Consider the following 15,697-nt stretch of genomic DNA (forward strand, 5'->3'; position numbering starts at 1 on the left):
CTTCATTATCCATTCATCTACTGATGGAATCCTAGGTTGTTTAATATCTTGGCTATTTAAATAATGCTGCAGTGAACATAGAGCTGCATATATCTTTTAGAATTAGTGTTTTCTTTTCTTTGAATAGACACCCAGAAGTGGAATTGCTGGGTTGTAAGGCAGTTCTATATTTAATTTTTTTGAGGAATCTCCATACCATTTTCCACAGTGGCTACACTAATTTATAACCTCACCAACAATACATGAGGGTTCCCGTTCCATCACATCCTCACTAACACTTATTTGTTGGCTTTTTTTAAAATAGCAATTCTGACAGGTGTGAAGTGATATCTCATTGTAGTTTTGATTTATATTTCCCTGATGATTAGTGATGTTGAGCATCTTTTCATATGTCTTTTGGCCATCTGTATGTCCTTTATGGAGAAATATCTATTTGTCCATTTTTAAATTGGGTTGTTTGTTGGGTCTTTTGTGTGTGTGTGTGTTAAACTGTGAATTCCTTATATATTTTGAGTATTTATCCCTTATCAGATATAGCAGTGGTCACCAACCTTTCAGATCTCAGAGACCACCAGTGGTCCGTAGACCACCGGTTGGCAACCGCTGAGTTATGTTCTGTGAATATTTTCTTCCATTCAGTGGGTAGTCTTTTTATTGATGGTTTCCTGTGCAAAAGCTTTTTAGTTTGATGTAATTTCCCTTTTTTTACTTTTGCTTTTGTTGTCTTTGCTCAGGGAGACATATAAAAAAAAATATCTCTGAGACTGATGTCAGAGAGTTTACTGCCTAGGTTTTTTCCTAGGGGTTTTATGGTATTGAGTTTATTTTTGTATATGGAGGAAGAAGGTGGTCCATATTCATTTTTTGCATGTATCTATCCAGTTTCCCCAACACCATTTATTGAAGAAACTGTCATTTCTTCATTATATATTCTTGCCTCCTTTGTTGTAGATTAATTGACCATAGGATTGTGGGTCTATTTCTGACTCACTGTTCTGTTCCATTGATCTATTTGTTTTTGTGCAGTGCTATACTATTTTGATTACTATAGCTTTATAGTATAGTTTGAAACCAGGATGCATGATACCTCCAACTTTGTTCTTATTCCTCCAGATTGTTTTGGCAATTTGGGGTCTTTTGTGGTTTTATATAAATGTTAGGATTATTGCCCTGGCTAGTGTGGCTTGATTGGTTGGGCATCGTCCTGTGCACTGAAGCGTTGTTTGAATCCTGGTCTGGGCACATGCCCAAATTGCAGGCTCAATACACGGTAGGGGAGGCAGCCGATGTTTCACTCTTACATTGATGTTTCTCCCTCCCTCTCTCTGTCTTTCTCTCTCTTCTCTCTCTGAAAATCAATAAAAATATTTTAAAAATTCTTTTAGGAGCCAAAACCGGTTTGGCTCAGTGGATGGAGCGTCGGCCTGCGGACTGAAGGGTCCCAGGTTCGATTCCAGTCAAGGCCATGTACCTGGGTTGCGGGCACATCCCCGGTGGTAGATGTGCAGGAGGCAGCTGATCGATGTTTCTCTCTCATCGATGTTTCTAACTCTCTGTCTCTCTCCCTTCCTCTCTGTAAAAAATCAATAAAATATATTTAAAAAAAATTCTTTTAGGATTATTGTTCTAATTACATGAAAAATGTCATTGGCATTTTTATAGAGATTGCATTAAATCTGTAGATTGCCTTGGATAGTATGGACCAGTGGTCCATACCACGTGCGGGCGCACATGTACAGTGCGATTGAAACTTTGTGGCCCATGCATAGAAGTCGGTATTTTGTGGAAGAGCCACACTCAAGGGGACAAAGAGCCGCATGTGGCTCGCGAGCCGCAGTTTGCCGACCACTGGACTATGGACATTTAAAAAATGTTAATCCTTCCAAACCATGAGCATGGTCTATCCTTCCATTTATTTGTGTCATCTTCAGTTTCTTTCATCAATGTCTTAAGAGTTTTCAGAGTAAAGGTGTTTAATCTCCTTGGTTAAATTTATTCCTAGGTATTTTATTCATTTTGGTGCAATTGTAAATGGGATTCTTTTTAAATATATAGAAATGCAACGTATTTCTGAATATTAATTTTGTATCCTGCAACCTAACCAAATTCATTTATTAGATCCAACAGTTTTTTGATGGAGTCGTTATGCTTTTTCATATAGAATATCAGGCCATCCACATATAATGACAATTTTACTTCTTCTGTTCCAATTTGGAGAGGCAGGTAGCAATTCTAAGAAGCAGCAGCAGCGTGAGTTAGAGCACACGAGTTCTAAGACCTATGGGGAGGTTAGGTAGCAACACATGGTGGTGTGAGCAGGTGCCCAGGGCAGTCAAGGAACAAAGTGTGAAAAGGAAGGTTAGGAGAAAGGCCTCAAAGCCCCACTGAGGAGTTTGGTCTTTGGGCAATGGAGGTTTTCAGGTGAAACCAGCTGTCAAATACAGCAAGGAAACCTCTCCTGTTCATGTTTATGAATTCAGGAGCGTTGGGTTGATTTCCCCAAGAAAGGAATCTACCCACAGCCTCTGGGAGATGGTGTTCTTCAGAGGAATTCTTGGGAGGAAAGATGCCGTCTTGGTTTGCCAGCCCCTCCTCACTGCCTGTTCGCCTGTAGCCCAGGCTGAAGAATAAGATCACAGCCCCTTCCCAGCCTGCTTGAGCAAGGGAGCTCTTGTCTTGCTTTTTTATATGTGAACACGCTTTGGGAGAGTGAGAACTGAAGCTCTGGCATCAGCAGAGGATGGTGGAGGCCAAAGGAGGGATGCTCAGATGCTGTACTTCCTAGCAGAGCCTCTGCCAGGATGAGGCAGCAGTGCAGCCTATTAGAATCAGCCAGATGTTTGCAGCCACGTCCATCAGGCAACTCTGGCAACTTTACTTACTGAGTGTAGGTCCTTCATCTATCCTGTGGAAACTACCTATTCGTGGAGCTTTCATGAGCAAGAAATGACAAAATGAAGGAAAAGTAATGCTCATAGACCTTATTGGTTAATGGTGATTGTAGTGGCATTGGTATTATTAATACTATGATGACCACAATTGTTATTATTCATTACAGTGATTATTGTTACTATTATTACTACTGCATTACTAATATCATTACTATAATTACTGCTATAATGCTGTAGTATTATTAATATCGTCACCATTATCACTACTATATTACTGAAATTACTATTACTCCTTTAACAAATTACTACTATTATTACTTCTTGAATACTATAGTTTTTCTACTACTTTTATTCTCACTATTCTCACTCATTACCACAATTATTGTAATTATACTCATTATTACAGTGATTGCTACCATTATTACCACTGCTCTTACTACTAAGCTTGAAGGAGAGGCATTGCTGTTGAGGTGGCTCAGATGGATGCTTGGACAACCTTTAGTTCATGTCATTGCCTTACTCTGTGATCCCAGCCATCCTTGAGTTAGGTATCATTACTGCCGTCTCACAGATAATGAAAATGAAGCAGAAGGAGGTGAAAGTAGTGTTTTCTAAACTTTTTTGTGACACCATAGAAAGTGATGCTAAGTTTATGTTTCCCTTGGTTAAAAGACAAAGCTCTTGGGGTTGGGAATGATGTGGGCCCCACTCAGCCATCCCAGGGAGTGTGGGCTCAACATCATGGCACACCTGGAACCCACTCCTGGCATTGCTGGGGACATGGGCCTGGGAAACCCAGACTGCAGTAGGCAGCCTCCTCTGCCTTTGGACATCAGGAGGTTGACTGGTGCCTCACAGGCCAAGTGCATTCTTCTGGAGCAGAGTCCCTGGTGCCTGGCTAACGAGGCCTGTGCCTTTCCCTGCAGGTGCTGGAGGAGTCAAAATGCCTTGTCCGCAGCTTCCTGAAATCGGTGCTTGAAGATGTGAATGAGAAAGAATGCCTCATGCTGAAGCAGCTCTGGAGTTCCTCCAAAGGCCTGGATTCCCTGTTCAGCTACCTGCAGGACAAAATTTACGAAGTCTGAAGGGCCCCGGCTCACTTGCCGCAGTGATCAAGGGCACTTGACTTCCAGCTTTGCCCTGTGTTTCAGAAATCGGAGCCCAGTGTAAGCCCGGCCAAGGAGTTTGTCAAGGTGTCTCTATACCTAGGGTTGTGTTAATTTCTTTGTTTGCGTTGGTTGTTCTTCATTGGTTTGACTTTGTGTAACAGATGGGAAATGCAGTATACTTGGCCTCCCCAGTGTCCCTACCCCACTGGCTAGAGAGCTATGAGGGCTATATCTTCCCAGGCCTCTGCCAGGTACTGTTCTGCCCCCACTTGTTGAAATGCACCATCCAAGTCCAGGAAGGGGAAGACCAGTTTCCCCATTTTTCTGACTCAGACTGTGTCTGCACAGTGCCTCTTCTGGAGACTGGGCCAGCGTGCTCATTCTGGTTAAGTGCAGATCCGGGGAAGGGAGACGGTCCATCTTAGGGAATTTCCAGACTGAAGAGCAAAACAATTGTGTAGAGCCATCCTCAGCCTCCTCTCTGATGCAAATCTGTATAACTTTTAGGGCTTGGTCTTAAAACCCACCCGAGTGATTTACAAAACCAGATATTGTATATTTAGGAATGTTTTGTTAAATATATATTTTTAAAACAATGTAAGTGGAAATTCTGATAATTTATGTGTATTATATGTAAAGCTAGTTTTGCAAAAACATAAACTCCTAGAAAATGTTTTTTTTTCTTTAATCAGACTTATTTAATTTATTTATTTTTGTTTATATATTATGATATCTGTCTTCACACAGATACTATTTTCATACTGCCCTGGACCAAATCCCATATGAAGTTTATGCTGCTTGGTGCACTGCAGCAAGAAACCATGTAGAAATAAAATTCAGAGAGAGAAAAGTGGAAGGATGTCTGTGGCTGAAAGGAATCGCTCTGTGCCAGGTCTTTGGCTTGTAAAATGGTTCTTGGTGTAATGATGGAATCCTTGTTCTTAAGAGAAACCAGGGATGAGCTTTATCTTCACTCTGCAACCCCTGAGTGTCCTCAGAGGCTCTTTGCTCACTTGTCTTCTCTCTTCCTATGTTAGTCACCAGTCTCTCATGACCCTTCCTTGGAGAGTTGAGTGAAGCAGCTAGAGTTGGGCATAGCTGGGGGAAGGGAGGAGGGCTCAGCAAAGGAGGGTCATTACTACGGTTGGTTATGTACCTCTGTTCCTTTTTCTTTCTGGAAGGTGACCAGATGCAATGGGCCAGACAGATAGAGAGGCTTATGGCTCTGAGCTTTGTGTTTGAGAGACACGTTGAGTGTCTAGCCTATAACTAGAGACATGGTCCTTTAGACAGTGAATCTGAAGTTTATCTAGACTCTTGATCCTTAAGATGGCCTTGGTTCCCTCTGTAGAAAGCCTCTCTACTTTTGAGTTTCTTCATGACTCCATGACGCTTCTTATCTTCTACCTTCCTCCATCTAGGCAGTCTGGGCCATGGGGAGCTGGGAGGGGACAATCACCTTGGCTGAATCTAGACAGAGGAAGATCAAATTGAAGTCCTGTGTGCCCTTCCCTTTGTCCACATGGGATCCTGTAGGAACTGCAGACCTAGTATATAGGGAATTATTCTAAGGAAACACCTGCTTTAGCCTAAATGCCTATTATCACATTTCCACTTGGTTTTCTCTCTTTCTTTGAGAAAGCAAATGTATGCTTCTCCGAAGCCCCCAGACAAACCTCATTCTTGTGTGTGGTGGCAGATCATCTGTGTAGCATTGCTAAATCCTCTAAAGAAAGAGACCCTTGCTTTCTGTTTACCTTCTAGGGGCAGACGTGTTTACCATAGAAGCAGTGTCAGTATTCTTGTTGGAGATGGAAGAGAATGTTTGGAAATTTCTTTCGATCAATGTCCATCTTTGTTCCTTGCTGAAAACACCAGAAATATTTTAGCTTCGGACACATCACAAATCCAAACTTATAAACATTTCAAGGATCTCTGGTGATAAGGTAGGAATGTGAAACCATTACTAAGGTGGAATTCCCTTTAATTTCTAGGTTCTGGTTATAACAGGAAGTGTTTCAAAGGATGATCTGTGTTTGGGTTGTTTTCATATTGTCAATTCAAGAAGGATGTTCCACAAAGTGGGCAAAAGTTGGTTTAATCTGTTTAGGCTGAAGCTCTGGATTTTTTCACTTTCTGGGTAGTTATTTTGATCAAGTGTAGGTGAAATCCAGGTAACATATAGCAAATTGACTTGGGATGGAAAATACGAGATCTGTGGATGTGTCTTGAAATAGGGCTCAGGTTTCCACTCGTTATCTTCTATCCCAGAACCCTCTCTTTACCCTAGGATCCTTTTCTTCACTCTCTACCCTGCTTTGCCTGCACCCCCACTGTGTCTGCAATTCCTGGGCAAGTCTTTGAGGAATTGTGCCTTGTTTTGGCAGCCACATTCCAGAATTACCTTTGGGATTGGAAAAACAGCTGTGGGTGGGAAGTTAAGGGCACCTCTTCAGTCAAGGAACCTTCTAGGTAACCCCCTGCTTGCCATCTTGTTAGCCATGCATCAGAACTCTTCTCCCTCTCTGCTCTGATCCCTGGAGATTGGTATCAGCATCTTGTAGTGGAAACACTTGAGTTAACGGCCGAATTCCAAGAGGCTGTTTATAGAAGGAGGTCAGAGCTCCTCACCCTTTGGAAGCCACCGACTAATGTAGCCATGTGTCTCATCTGGCTTTGGAATAATGTCCGTGGGCAAAAAAACATAAAAAAATACCCTCTATGGATGAAATTGGATAACTCTGAGAAGGTAGTAGAGAAATGATTTAAAATGTTATCCTTGTTCAATTTAGATTAAATTAGGAAATGTTCTCTCTGAATCATGGAAATATGTTTTTTCCATATAAAGTTTAGTATGAGGATGGAAAAGTAATAATCACAATAGACTTTGATCAATGCAACTGTATCTCTGAATATCCACATTTAAAAATAGCCTTGACTGAATGCTGAATTGCATTTCCCATTATTAACTGTTGGCTTAAAAATTTGTAAACTTTTTAAAATTTGAAATTTAGTTACATTCATGCAGTTTTACAATCTAGTTTCTGTGGAAGTTTTTTTAAACAAAGGGAAACACATACAAACATCTTCAAATGTTCCTAAAGTGAATATTTAAAATGCAAACTTGCTTCTCCTTTGTGTTTCTATATTCAGATACTTAGGTCTGTTGTATATATTAGTTTAGACACTCTCACTAATATACACAGTATTTAAGACTCTAAATGAGATTTCTTAAGTATTTTATTTTGTTCTCTGTAAATGGTTTTGTATAATCTTTAAAAATCTACACTTTGCCTTTGCAGATATTTAAGGGAAACCATTTGGGGGTTGTCTTGCATGTATATTTTTGTTGTAGATAAGTGTCGCTTAGTTATTTCTGCAAATTTTGGTTGAAATGCTTACAGACTTTAATACAGTATATATTTTCAGAATATAAACTTTTATATTTCTGTGGTAAGTTAGAATATGCGTTTTAGGCAATCTTTTTCATTAATATCACTTGTTCTTTCAAAAAATAGCATACTGGTTTGGTGCCAATGTTTTTTGTGTTTTTTTTCCCCATTAGACTCTAATGCTCTTATATTGTTAGAGAGCAGGTTAATTTTTTTTTCTTGAAATGTAATTTGAAAATGTATTGCATTTGTGAATAAGCCTTACCATTAGGATCAGTAAATTTTCCAACCTTTACAACTACATATGTAGTTTAAGATCTCCCCATAAATTCTCACTGTGTGGCAGTTGATGGAGTCTGTGAACAGAGCCTTAAGCTTGTTGCAAAAAAAAAAGGGTAATACGGGTTGTTTCTTCCAAGCAATGTAAGCCATGTTGATGGACTCCATGCAGTCTGTAAGTTATGGCTTATCTGAAGAGTTTGGTTGCGTTGATGGCTGCAGGGGCCAGATGGGCACCTTGGTGATTGTCTTTGGCCATACACATGAGCCAAGGACAGGTTTTCTGGAGCCACCTTTGTACTATTCACATGATTTAGACACAGTCACAGGGAGGGCTGCTGGTCCATCATTTGTTCTGAACAAATGGCATTTCCTGCTCCTGACCTTGGTGGTTGACCCCAGGTTCCGTGTGGGTGACTTGGAAACGTCCAACCTGGCTGAGATCAGCATTCCTTGAGAGATGTTAATAAAGTTTACATGTGAGTCTTGTGTAGACAATCTGAAGTTCATTTCAGTTATACAATCAGCATTCCCATGTGTCCTGAGCGTCTTATCAATGAACTGTGTGTGTTAAGCCATATGAAACCCATGTTTAGCAGGGCAAAGGCAAACTAGATGCAGAACGTACACATTGGCTGAGTCCTTCCAACCCAGGATGTTTTCATGGAGCGCAAGTCATGGAGCTCATAGGTGGTGTGTCCACTGTGCTTGGGACCTAGTAAGACCAACTGAAAATTGGACTTAAATTCTCTTAAAACTATGATTCCTTTCAGTTGGTCACAGTATCAGCTGATTCTCCTTACCTAGGCTTTAAAGATGATTTTGAGACTAAGGCTACAGCATGGCTAAAATCAAGTTACTATTTGGTTCATCTTGAATAGTGTTCATAAAGTCAACTTATCTACCACAGGGATGGAGATATGCTTCAAATGTTTGCAGTATGAAAAATTGACATCTAGTTTTAAGCTCCAGCTCTGGCATCTGTTGGCTTGACCATGCCTCATTAGCCCCCACACCTGACCTGATGCTGGAGCTCAGGGGATTCTGGGAAGTTTGGAGGGTGTAGAGTTTTCCATCTAGTATTTAATTTGTCCCTGCGTCATTAGTCCCAGCTTGAAGTCATTTGCTGATGCCCATGTTGACAGGATTGTGAAAATATTGCCTTTCATAAAACCAAGGACCAAAGAATTTCATTATTTCAACAAAGCATGAGTTTCATAGATCGTAGGCACATCTAGACAGAGGTGTGCATGCTTCATGGCACAAAGAAACTGCTCGCTTCCACCAACTGCATGCTCCCCCGGGCTGGCCATACAGAGGGGTGTGTTGTCACCTGGAGAAGGCTCTGAAAGATGAGTTTCTCAGATGGAAACTCGCTATCTCAGGGGGGTGTTTTTGCTGTGCAGTCCCAGCCTTTACCCATTACAATACAAAGTGGAGGTCTGGCATGCTTCCAGGTTCTCTGGCCAGTGTGGACGGCTCCATCTGAATAACAACCTCTATGGCGAGTCTTTCAGATGTGACTACACTGAACAGCCATCCGGCAGTTGCCAAATCTCCACTTTCTGGTGTTCTACATTGACCCATTCCAGTTCCTGATGACGTGAGAAGAATTTTCTTTCTATTCTCACACCAGGGGATGCTCTCCATTCTCATTCATGATGAAATCATCGATCCTTTAACTGGTTGAGAAATGCTTGATGCTGAAGAAGTGGTATTCTAGTGGTAAGGCTTATTACCAAACTTCTGATAATGAAGCAGGCTACCAAAAACTTATCCAGCCCACCCTAGGAGTGTTTGGGTTTGATCCTGGATGTAGCACACACACCAAAATCCAAGGAGACCTTTGCAAATTAGGCTACTCGTTTTCTTTTGTCATGGGAGAGTCTTGAACTAGTTCTGAATATTGTAAGTATGAGTACTTCATAGAGTTATCAAGCAGGTACAGCTGACCCTTTCTCACCACATTGTAAATATTTCCTGAGACTGGGTGCAGTACTGGAGGATAATAATCTGATTTATCAAATGCTGACTGTCTAGAGCAAATTGTACACTCTCTTTGTGAATGGTCCTGTAACGTGTATGAACACATTTCTGGGTGCCTTAGAAGTTGTATTTTCATGTGTGCTAATATGCAGTATTTATACATTGTGAAAAGCTGCTTTGAATAAAAAGGTTGAAACTTTGTCTGCGTTTACCTGTGTTCCCCCCTTTGCAGCCTGGGCATGAAATTCACAAACAGGTTCTGTGGTTTCTGAACAGAGCAGTTTCTGGGGCCTCCAGGGGGGTTGAGGCCTCTGATGTTTCTAGATTGTGTCTGGGTTCCTGATAGCACAGGCCTGGCCACCCACATCTGGCTTGAGGCTTTAGTTATTCAGGAAACTAGTCACTGGGCAGCACCAGCTTGATTCCAGAAGATCTTAGAATAGGGGGCACAGGATTATTTTTTAGGGGGTTGAAATGAGCCTTCGCCTCTTCCCTGGTATGCCCAGAAAGTTTCCTTGCACAGGAGTAAACCTTCATGGAGTTCCATCTCGTACAACCCGAATTGCCACACGTGGCTAACAGTGATATTTGTCACTGTGGAATTATGCAAAGTCCTTCCACCTGCATGATCTCATTGCCTGGACCATCACAGCATGGCTCTTATGAGAGGCACACTGCTGAGGGCCCCTGGCTTCCCAAGACTTTGCAGGGGCTGCAGGAAAGAGGAAAATGAGTCTTTCAGGGGTTCATGGCAATGGAGAATCCTGGGAGAGGGATTTACACAAGGTCATTGTCTACTCTGCCATCCATCCAGCAGCCGTAGTGAGCCCACTACTCTGTCTTGGGTGCTGCACTGCTGCAGAAAGGCACGGATTACTCAGACAGTCCCTGTTGTGAAGAATCTTGGGGTCCAGGAATGTGAGAAGGCGGGTATTCCTGTCCTGATTCTTAAACTGCCCTCAATGCAGTCCTGGAGAGAACACCTTATACACAGGCACAAACACCCTCAGGGTCTTCTAGAATATGGTGCACCATTCATTGTTCATTTCCCTTTCAGTTGTGGGCTGGCCTTAGCTGGAGCCCAGGACCTTCCCTCTGCTGGCCTCCCTTTCCTTTTTCTTTCTATTATTCTTGGTGTCATTGTGGTTGCCATCGTTGTCATTTTGTGTGCCTCTTGGCTCTTTCTCCAGGGTCCTGGTTCCATCCTGAGTAGTCAAGGTCACACCTGAAAAGTCCTTTGCTCCTAACTGCTACTGGTCCTTCCAGGAGACTGGATGAGGCCTTTGGGATGTCTCAGAGCGGGACATCTGTAAGACAAAACCATATTTCTTTGTCTCTCAAGGCTAACTGATGTGATATCATGCTAGACAGATCCTTGCCCAACAGTGGAAAGAAAATAAAGGGTGAAGTGGGTTGAAATGCCCACCTAGTCAAATACATTAACAACTAAGTGATTCACTAGTATGCCGAATAATGGTGAATGTAATCCCAAAAGCAACTTTATTTTTCTCTCACTATCCCATTAAGTCTGCTTAATGGAATAGCCCTCTCCTAACCCTTGACGAAAAGACAGGTAGGCTGCAGGACCTTTTTGGTAAATAATAGTTCCTTAAAGTCACAAACACAGCTTCAATTCAAAAATCAAAAATGGTCATGCTCTATTTAAGTCCCACTGCTTCCAACTGCATTCATGGTGAAGGCTTCACTCATCCTTGCTGACCCTAGATGCCTTTTCTGGTTTGATTGAGGGGAGCAAGAAAGATTTTACAAGAACCAAATGTTGCTCTTGGCCAATGGGCATTTTCATTCTCTGGGCCTCATAGTTGTCTCTGTCTCTCTCTGTCTTTCAACTTGTATGGGTTTCTTGGCAATTTCCCTCAGTTGATGGTGGCCAGTCTCAGAATTGCCAAGTGAACTCTGTGAACCCATTACTCCCTCTTCTGCCCCTAGGAGTCTAGTGCTCCACTGGCAACTTCTCCAATTGAGGTCTCTTGGTCCCTTTAGGGCAAGACAATCAATCCCCAAGCCAGATCTTTGCCATGCCTGGACCACATGTGGCTCATGGGAAACACACCCTCAGCCCAAACAGATGACTTCTGAACAGCAACGAAGGCCTCACCGGTGGAGTACAGTCTGCCTGCCTGTCTTGTCCAGTGCATTTCTCAGGCATGAGTCAGATGCCAATCCACAATGTCCTCTACTTTTTAGGGGGTACACAAATCTCTGCTGAAGTCCCCTTCTCCTTTGACTTCAGATGAAAGGGAGGCCTCCTCACATACTTTCCAGGTGTGTGTGTGTGTGATGTGGGAAGCATAGTTCTCTTCAAAGAAATTCTTACCGACCCTTCTTAATAAATCTTAGATACGTAAATTACACCTAGAAACTATTCAGGCTCTTGAAGGCAGTGATTTCAGCATGTTGGCGAGTCTTCACAGGGAGACACATGCGGTAGGGCCTGTGGGTGAGGTGGGTGTCCCTGGAGGATGTGCAAAGGAGTGGCCTCGTTGACTTGTGCTTTAACAGATTTGCTCTATGACCAAAGGTAAGAGCAGGGTGAGGGTGAGGAGACTAATAGGAGGTTCTCCCACTTGTCCATCTGCCCTCTACAGAGGCTTGAATCCAGGAGGGGATGGCGAGGTGGTGAGGAGTGAAGTCCTGAGTGTGCTTTGAAGACAGACCAAGATCTGCTGGTGGATTGGTTGTGGAGTCAGAGGAAGTCAAGGGTGGTGATGGGACTTGGGGCCTGGGCAGCTGGAAAGCTGGAATTATCCCCTACTGAAGCAGGGATAGCTCTGGGCTCTGGGGGAGCAGGTCTGAGTCGGGGTGACAGGAGCTCAGCTGAGACCTGGTATCACATCCATGGTATCACCTCCCTCAGCCTTTGGGGTTACAACTGTGTCTGCCTCATAGGGAATTTTTAGATAATTAAACAAAATTTACACACACACACACACACACACACACACACACAGGAAAACATCGTTTCTCAAATGTCTCCCATCTCAAACAATTCTATTCTCAACCTGACAACCCTTTCATGCTGATCCCTGTATGATGAGTCACACATCTCTCAGGTGACAAAGGAGAGAATGCGAGAATATGAGTCAGTTTACCACTGTTAAAATCTCAGGATATTGTGCTCTGAATATTTTCATGTACTTTTGCTTTTGCTGCTGCTTATAATTATTGTTAAACTTTCATTGTTACTGTACATTTCCTTTTTGTTAAATTTTCATTTACTTACATTTCATATCCTTTTTGTTTGTAAAGTGTCTATTTATAAATACTACAATAGATATGTACTGTATATAAGAAAGGGTAAGACAGGGAATCATTTGGGGGTCTGGAACAGATTAATTCAATTTACATTATTTCTAATGGGAAAAATTAAGTTTGAGAAATGAGGTTCCACTGTATATACAGAGTGTCCCAAAAATGTATATACACTTTGAATAATTATTAATGTCAATGAGCTAAATCTGAAAAGAAAGAAACATTAATTGAACTACCAGCTGTTAAAGTGTGTATACATTTTTTGGGGGGGGGACACTCTGTATATAACTCTGTGTGTGTACATATATATATATATATATATATATGATTTATTTAATTATATAAATGGCTTTAATATATTAAATTAAATTATATATATAATATTTCAAACCGTTTTTGGCATGTAGCCTTTTAATGATTAAATGGGATTTGCAGCAAGATATAATATATATGCAAGATATAGATATATACATATAAAACATATATATGAAATGTTATATATAGTTTTTAGAACAGTGGATAACATATAGTCACTATTCATGATTAAATGAGATTTTTTAATGTATATGCATAATTTTACATATATAAGATTTATATAAATGAGATTATGTATAAATATTATATGTGATCTTTTTCTTGGAGGTTTTTTGGTAAAAACTTTTCTTTTTTTACTTTTTTTAAAGTTATCTTTATTGTTGAAAGTATGACAGATGTCCCCTTTTTTTCCCCACTGACCCATTCTAACCCACACCCACTCCCCACCCCAGGCCTTCACCACACTATTGTCTGTGTCCATGGGTTAGGCATATATGCATGCAAGTTCTTTGGTTGTTCTCTTCCCTCCCTCCCACCCACCCACCTTCCCTCTGAGACTTGACAGTCTGTTGTATGCGTCTATGTCTCTGGATCTATTTTGTTCATCAGTTTATTTTGTTAATTAGATTCCACATATGAGTGAGATCATGTGATACTTGTCTTTCTCTGGCTGACTTATTTCACTTATTTCTCCAGGTTCCTCCATGCTGTCTCAAAGGGTAAGAGATCCTTATTTTTCACTGCTGCATAGTATTCCCTGGTATAAATGTACCACAGTTTTTTTAATCCACTCATCTACTGATGGGCACTTGGGCTGTTTCCAGATCTTAGCTGTTGTAAATTATGCTACTATGAATATAGGGGTGCATATATTCTTTCTGATTGGTGTTTCAGTTTTCTATATGTAATCTTGGGGCAGATAATAACTATTTAATGATTTAATGTGATTTTTACATATGTGTATATGTATGTGAAATTTTATATGATTTATACAAATCTTTGAAAGATAAACAAATGATATTTTATCTGCATATGAAATGTTTAGAACAGTTGTGAGCACATCATCATTCTTTAGTGATGAAATGAGCTTTACATAAATGTACGAGATTATATGTGTAGAAATAATGAAAATATGAATTAGACGGTTATCTGAATACAAACATGTGCGCGTGCATGCGTACACACACACACACACACACACACACAACACACACACACACACATCTTTAGGACCAGTTTTGGCACAGCATTGCTGTTGCATCAATAGTAGTCATATTAGTACTTTAATGCTGGCAAATGTCATGGCCAGAGGCTAGGACATGCCAGTCAAGGGACTCTACACAGGTGTGTTTTGGTGCGAGCACACGCAAGCCTGTGTTCAGGAGAAAGTTGGGCGGGATGTGGCCAAGTCCCTCTGGGCTCAGATGAGAACCTGTCTCTGCTGGTAGCCAACTGGAGTGTCATCCCCAGAGAAGCTCCCTAGCCAGGCCGCCTTGGCACGTCCTCCTCCTTGCTGGCCTCCATGTCCTGCCTGCACGTGGGCTCACACTGCCTCTCTCAGGGTGACCGTGAGGGTTAACTGTGTGTGTCTGAGACCTGGAGCACTTCCCCTTGGGGATTCCATACAGCAGCCCCAGCAGACACTCTGAGTTGAGGTTTCCACTGAGGTCTACGCTTCTCCATCCTCCAAAGCCCATCCTGGAGATGTAGATGTGGTGGCACTGGTCCAGGATGGAGTGGGGCCCTCCCTCAGCTGGGGTGAGAATGAGAGCCAAGTCTAGAAGTCAGCATCCAGCAGCAGAGGAACCTGGGGTACTAGCCAAGAGCCAGCACCCTGTGACAGAATGGACAACAGGGACAAGGGCCACTGTGGGAGGTTCAGGATGGAGGTGGCAGGGCTACTCTGAGCACTTTTAGAGGGCAGCTGCCATCTTGTCCAAGGATGGGGGGGAGGCCGTCCAGGGCACCAGGTTGGTGGGATGGGCCAAGGTGTGCATGAATCAATGCTAATTCCTCCTCCAGGACTGTCACCTTGTAAGAAATGTGGGGAGATTCTGCCGAGAGAAGCAACTGAAGAGATCATAATGTGAAGTCAGACAACTTTGCATTTAAATCTCTGGCTTCAATAAATGACATGATCTTGATTTCCTGATCTGTACAATGGGCAGTTTATTATGAAGCTTTTGTGAGCTACATGCAGAAAGTACCCGGAAGAGGGGCTGGCGCGTGGCAGGTGTCCCATAAATGCTGATTCCTGATGTCCATCTCCTCACCTTTCCCTTAAAACAATGGAAACCTGGGGGATGAGGGAGGGGCCTGGGAGGAAGGGAAGGTCTCTTACACTGTCTTCAGGGGCTGGCATCCAAGCTGGTGTAATTCGAGTGGTGCCAGGAGACCCGACCACGTGGGAACCCCCCGCCCCCAAGCCAGATGGTGACTTGTGGGGTGTAAC

At 42.2% G+C, this 15,697-nt stretch overlaps 1 protein-coding gene across 1 annotated transcript in view; it reads left to right on the forward strand.

Moving 5' to 3' along the window:
• The window catches only part of CDYL2 (chromodomain Y like 2), a 157,151-nt gene extending 147,293 nt beyond the window's left edge, over positions 1–9,858 (forward strand). The window contains exon 7 of the mRNA XM_070398119.1: positions 3,818–9,858. Within this exon, the coding sequence (XP_070254220.1) occupies positions 3,818–3,976 (159 nt within the window). The 3' untranslated portion in view covers positions 3,977–9,858. The remainder of the gene's footprint in view (positions 1–3,817) is intronic.
• Positions 9,859–15,697: the final 5,839 nt, after the last annotated feature.

This window comes from Myotis yumanensis, unplaced genomic scaffold, assembly GCF_028538775.1.
Source record: "Myotis yumanensis isolate MYYU_CA2020_CCGP unplaced genomic scaffold, mMyoYum1.0.hap1 SCAF_18, whole genome shotgun sequence".
Lineage (NCBI taxonomy): Eukaryota > Metazoa > Chordata > Mammalia > Chiroptera > Vespertilionidae > Myotis > Myotis yumanensis.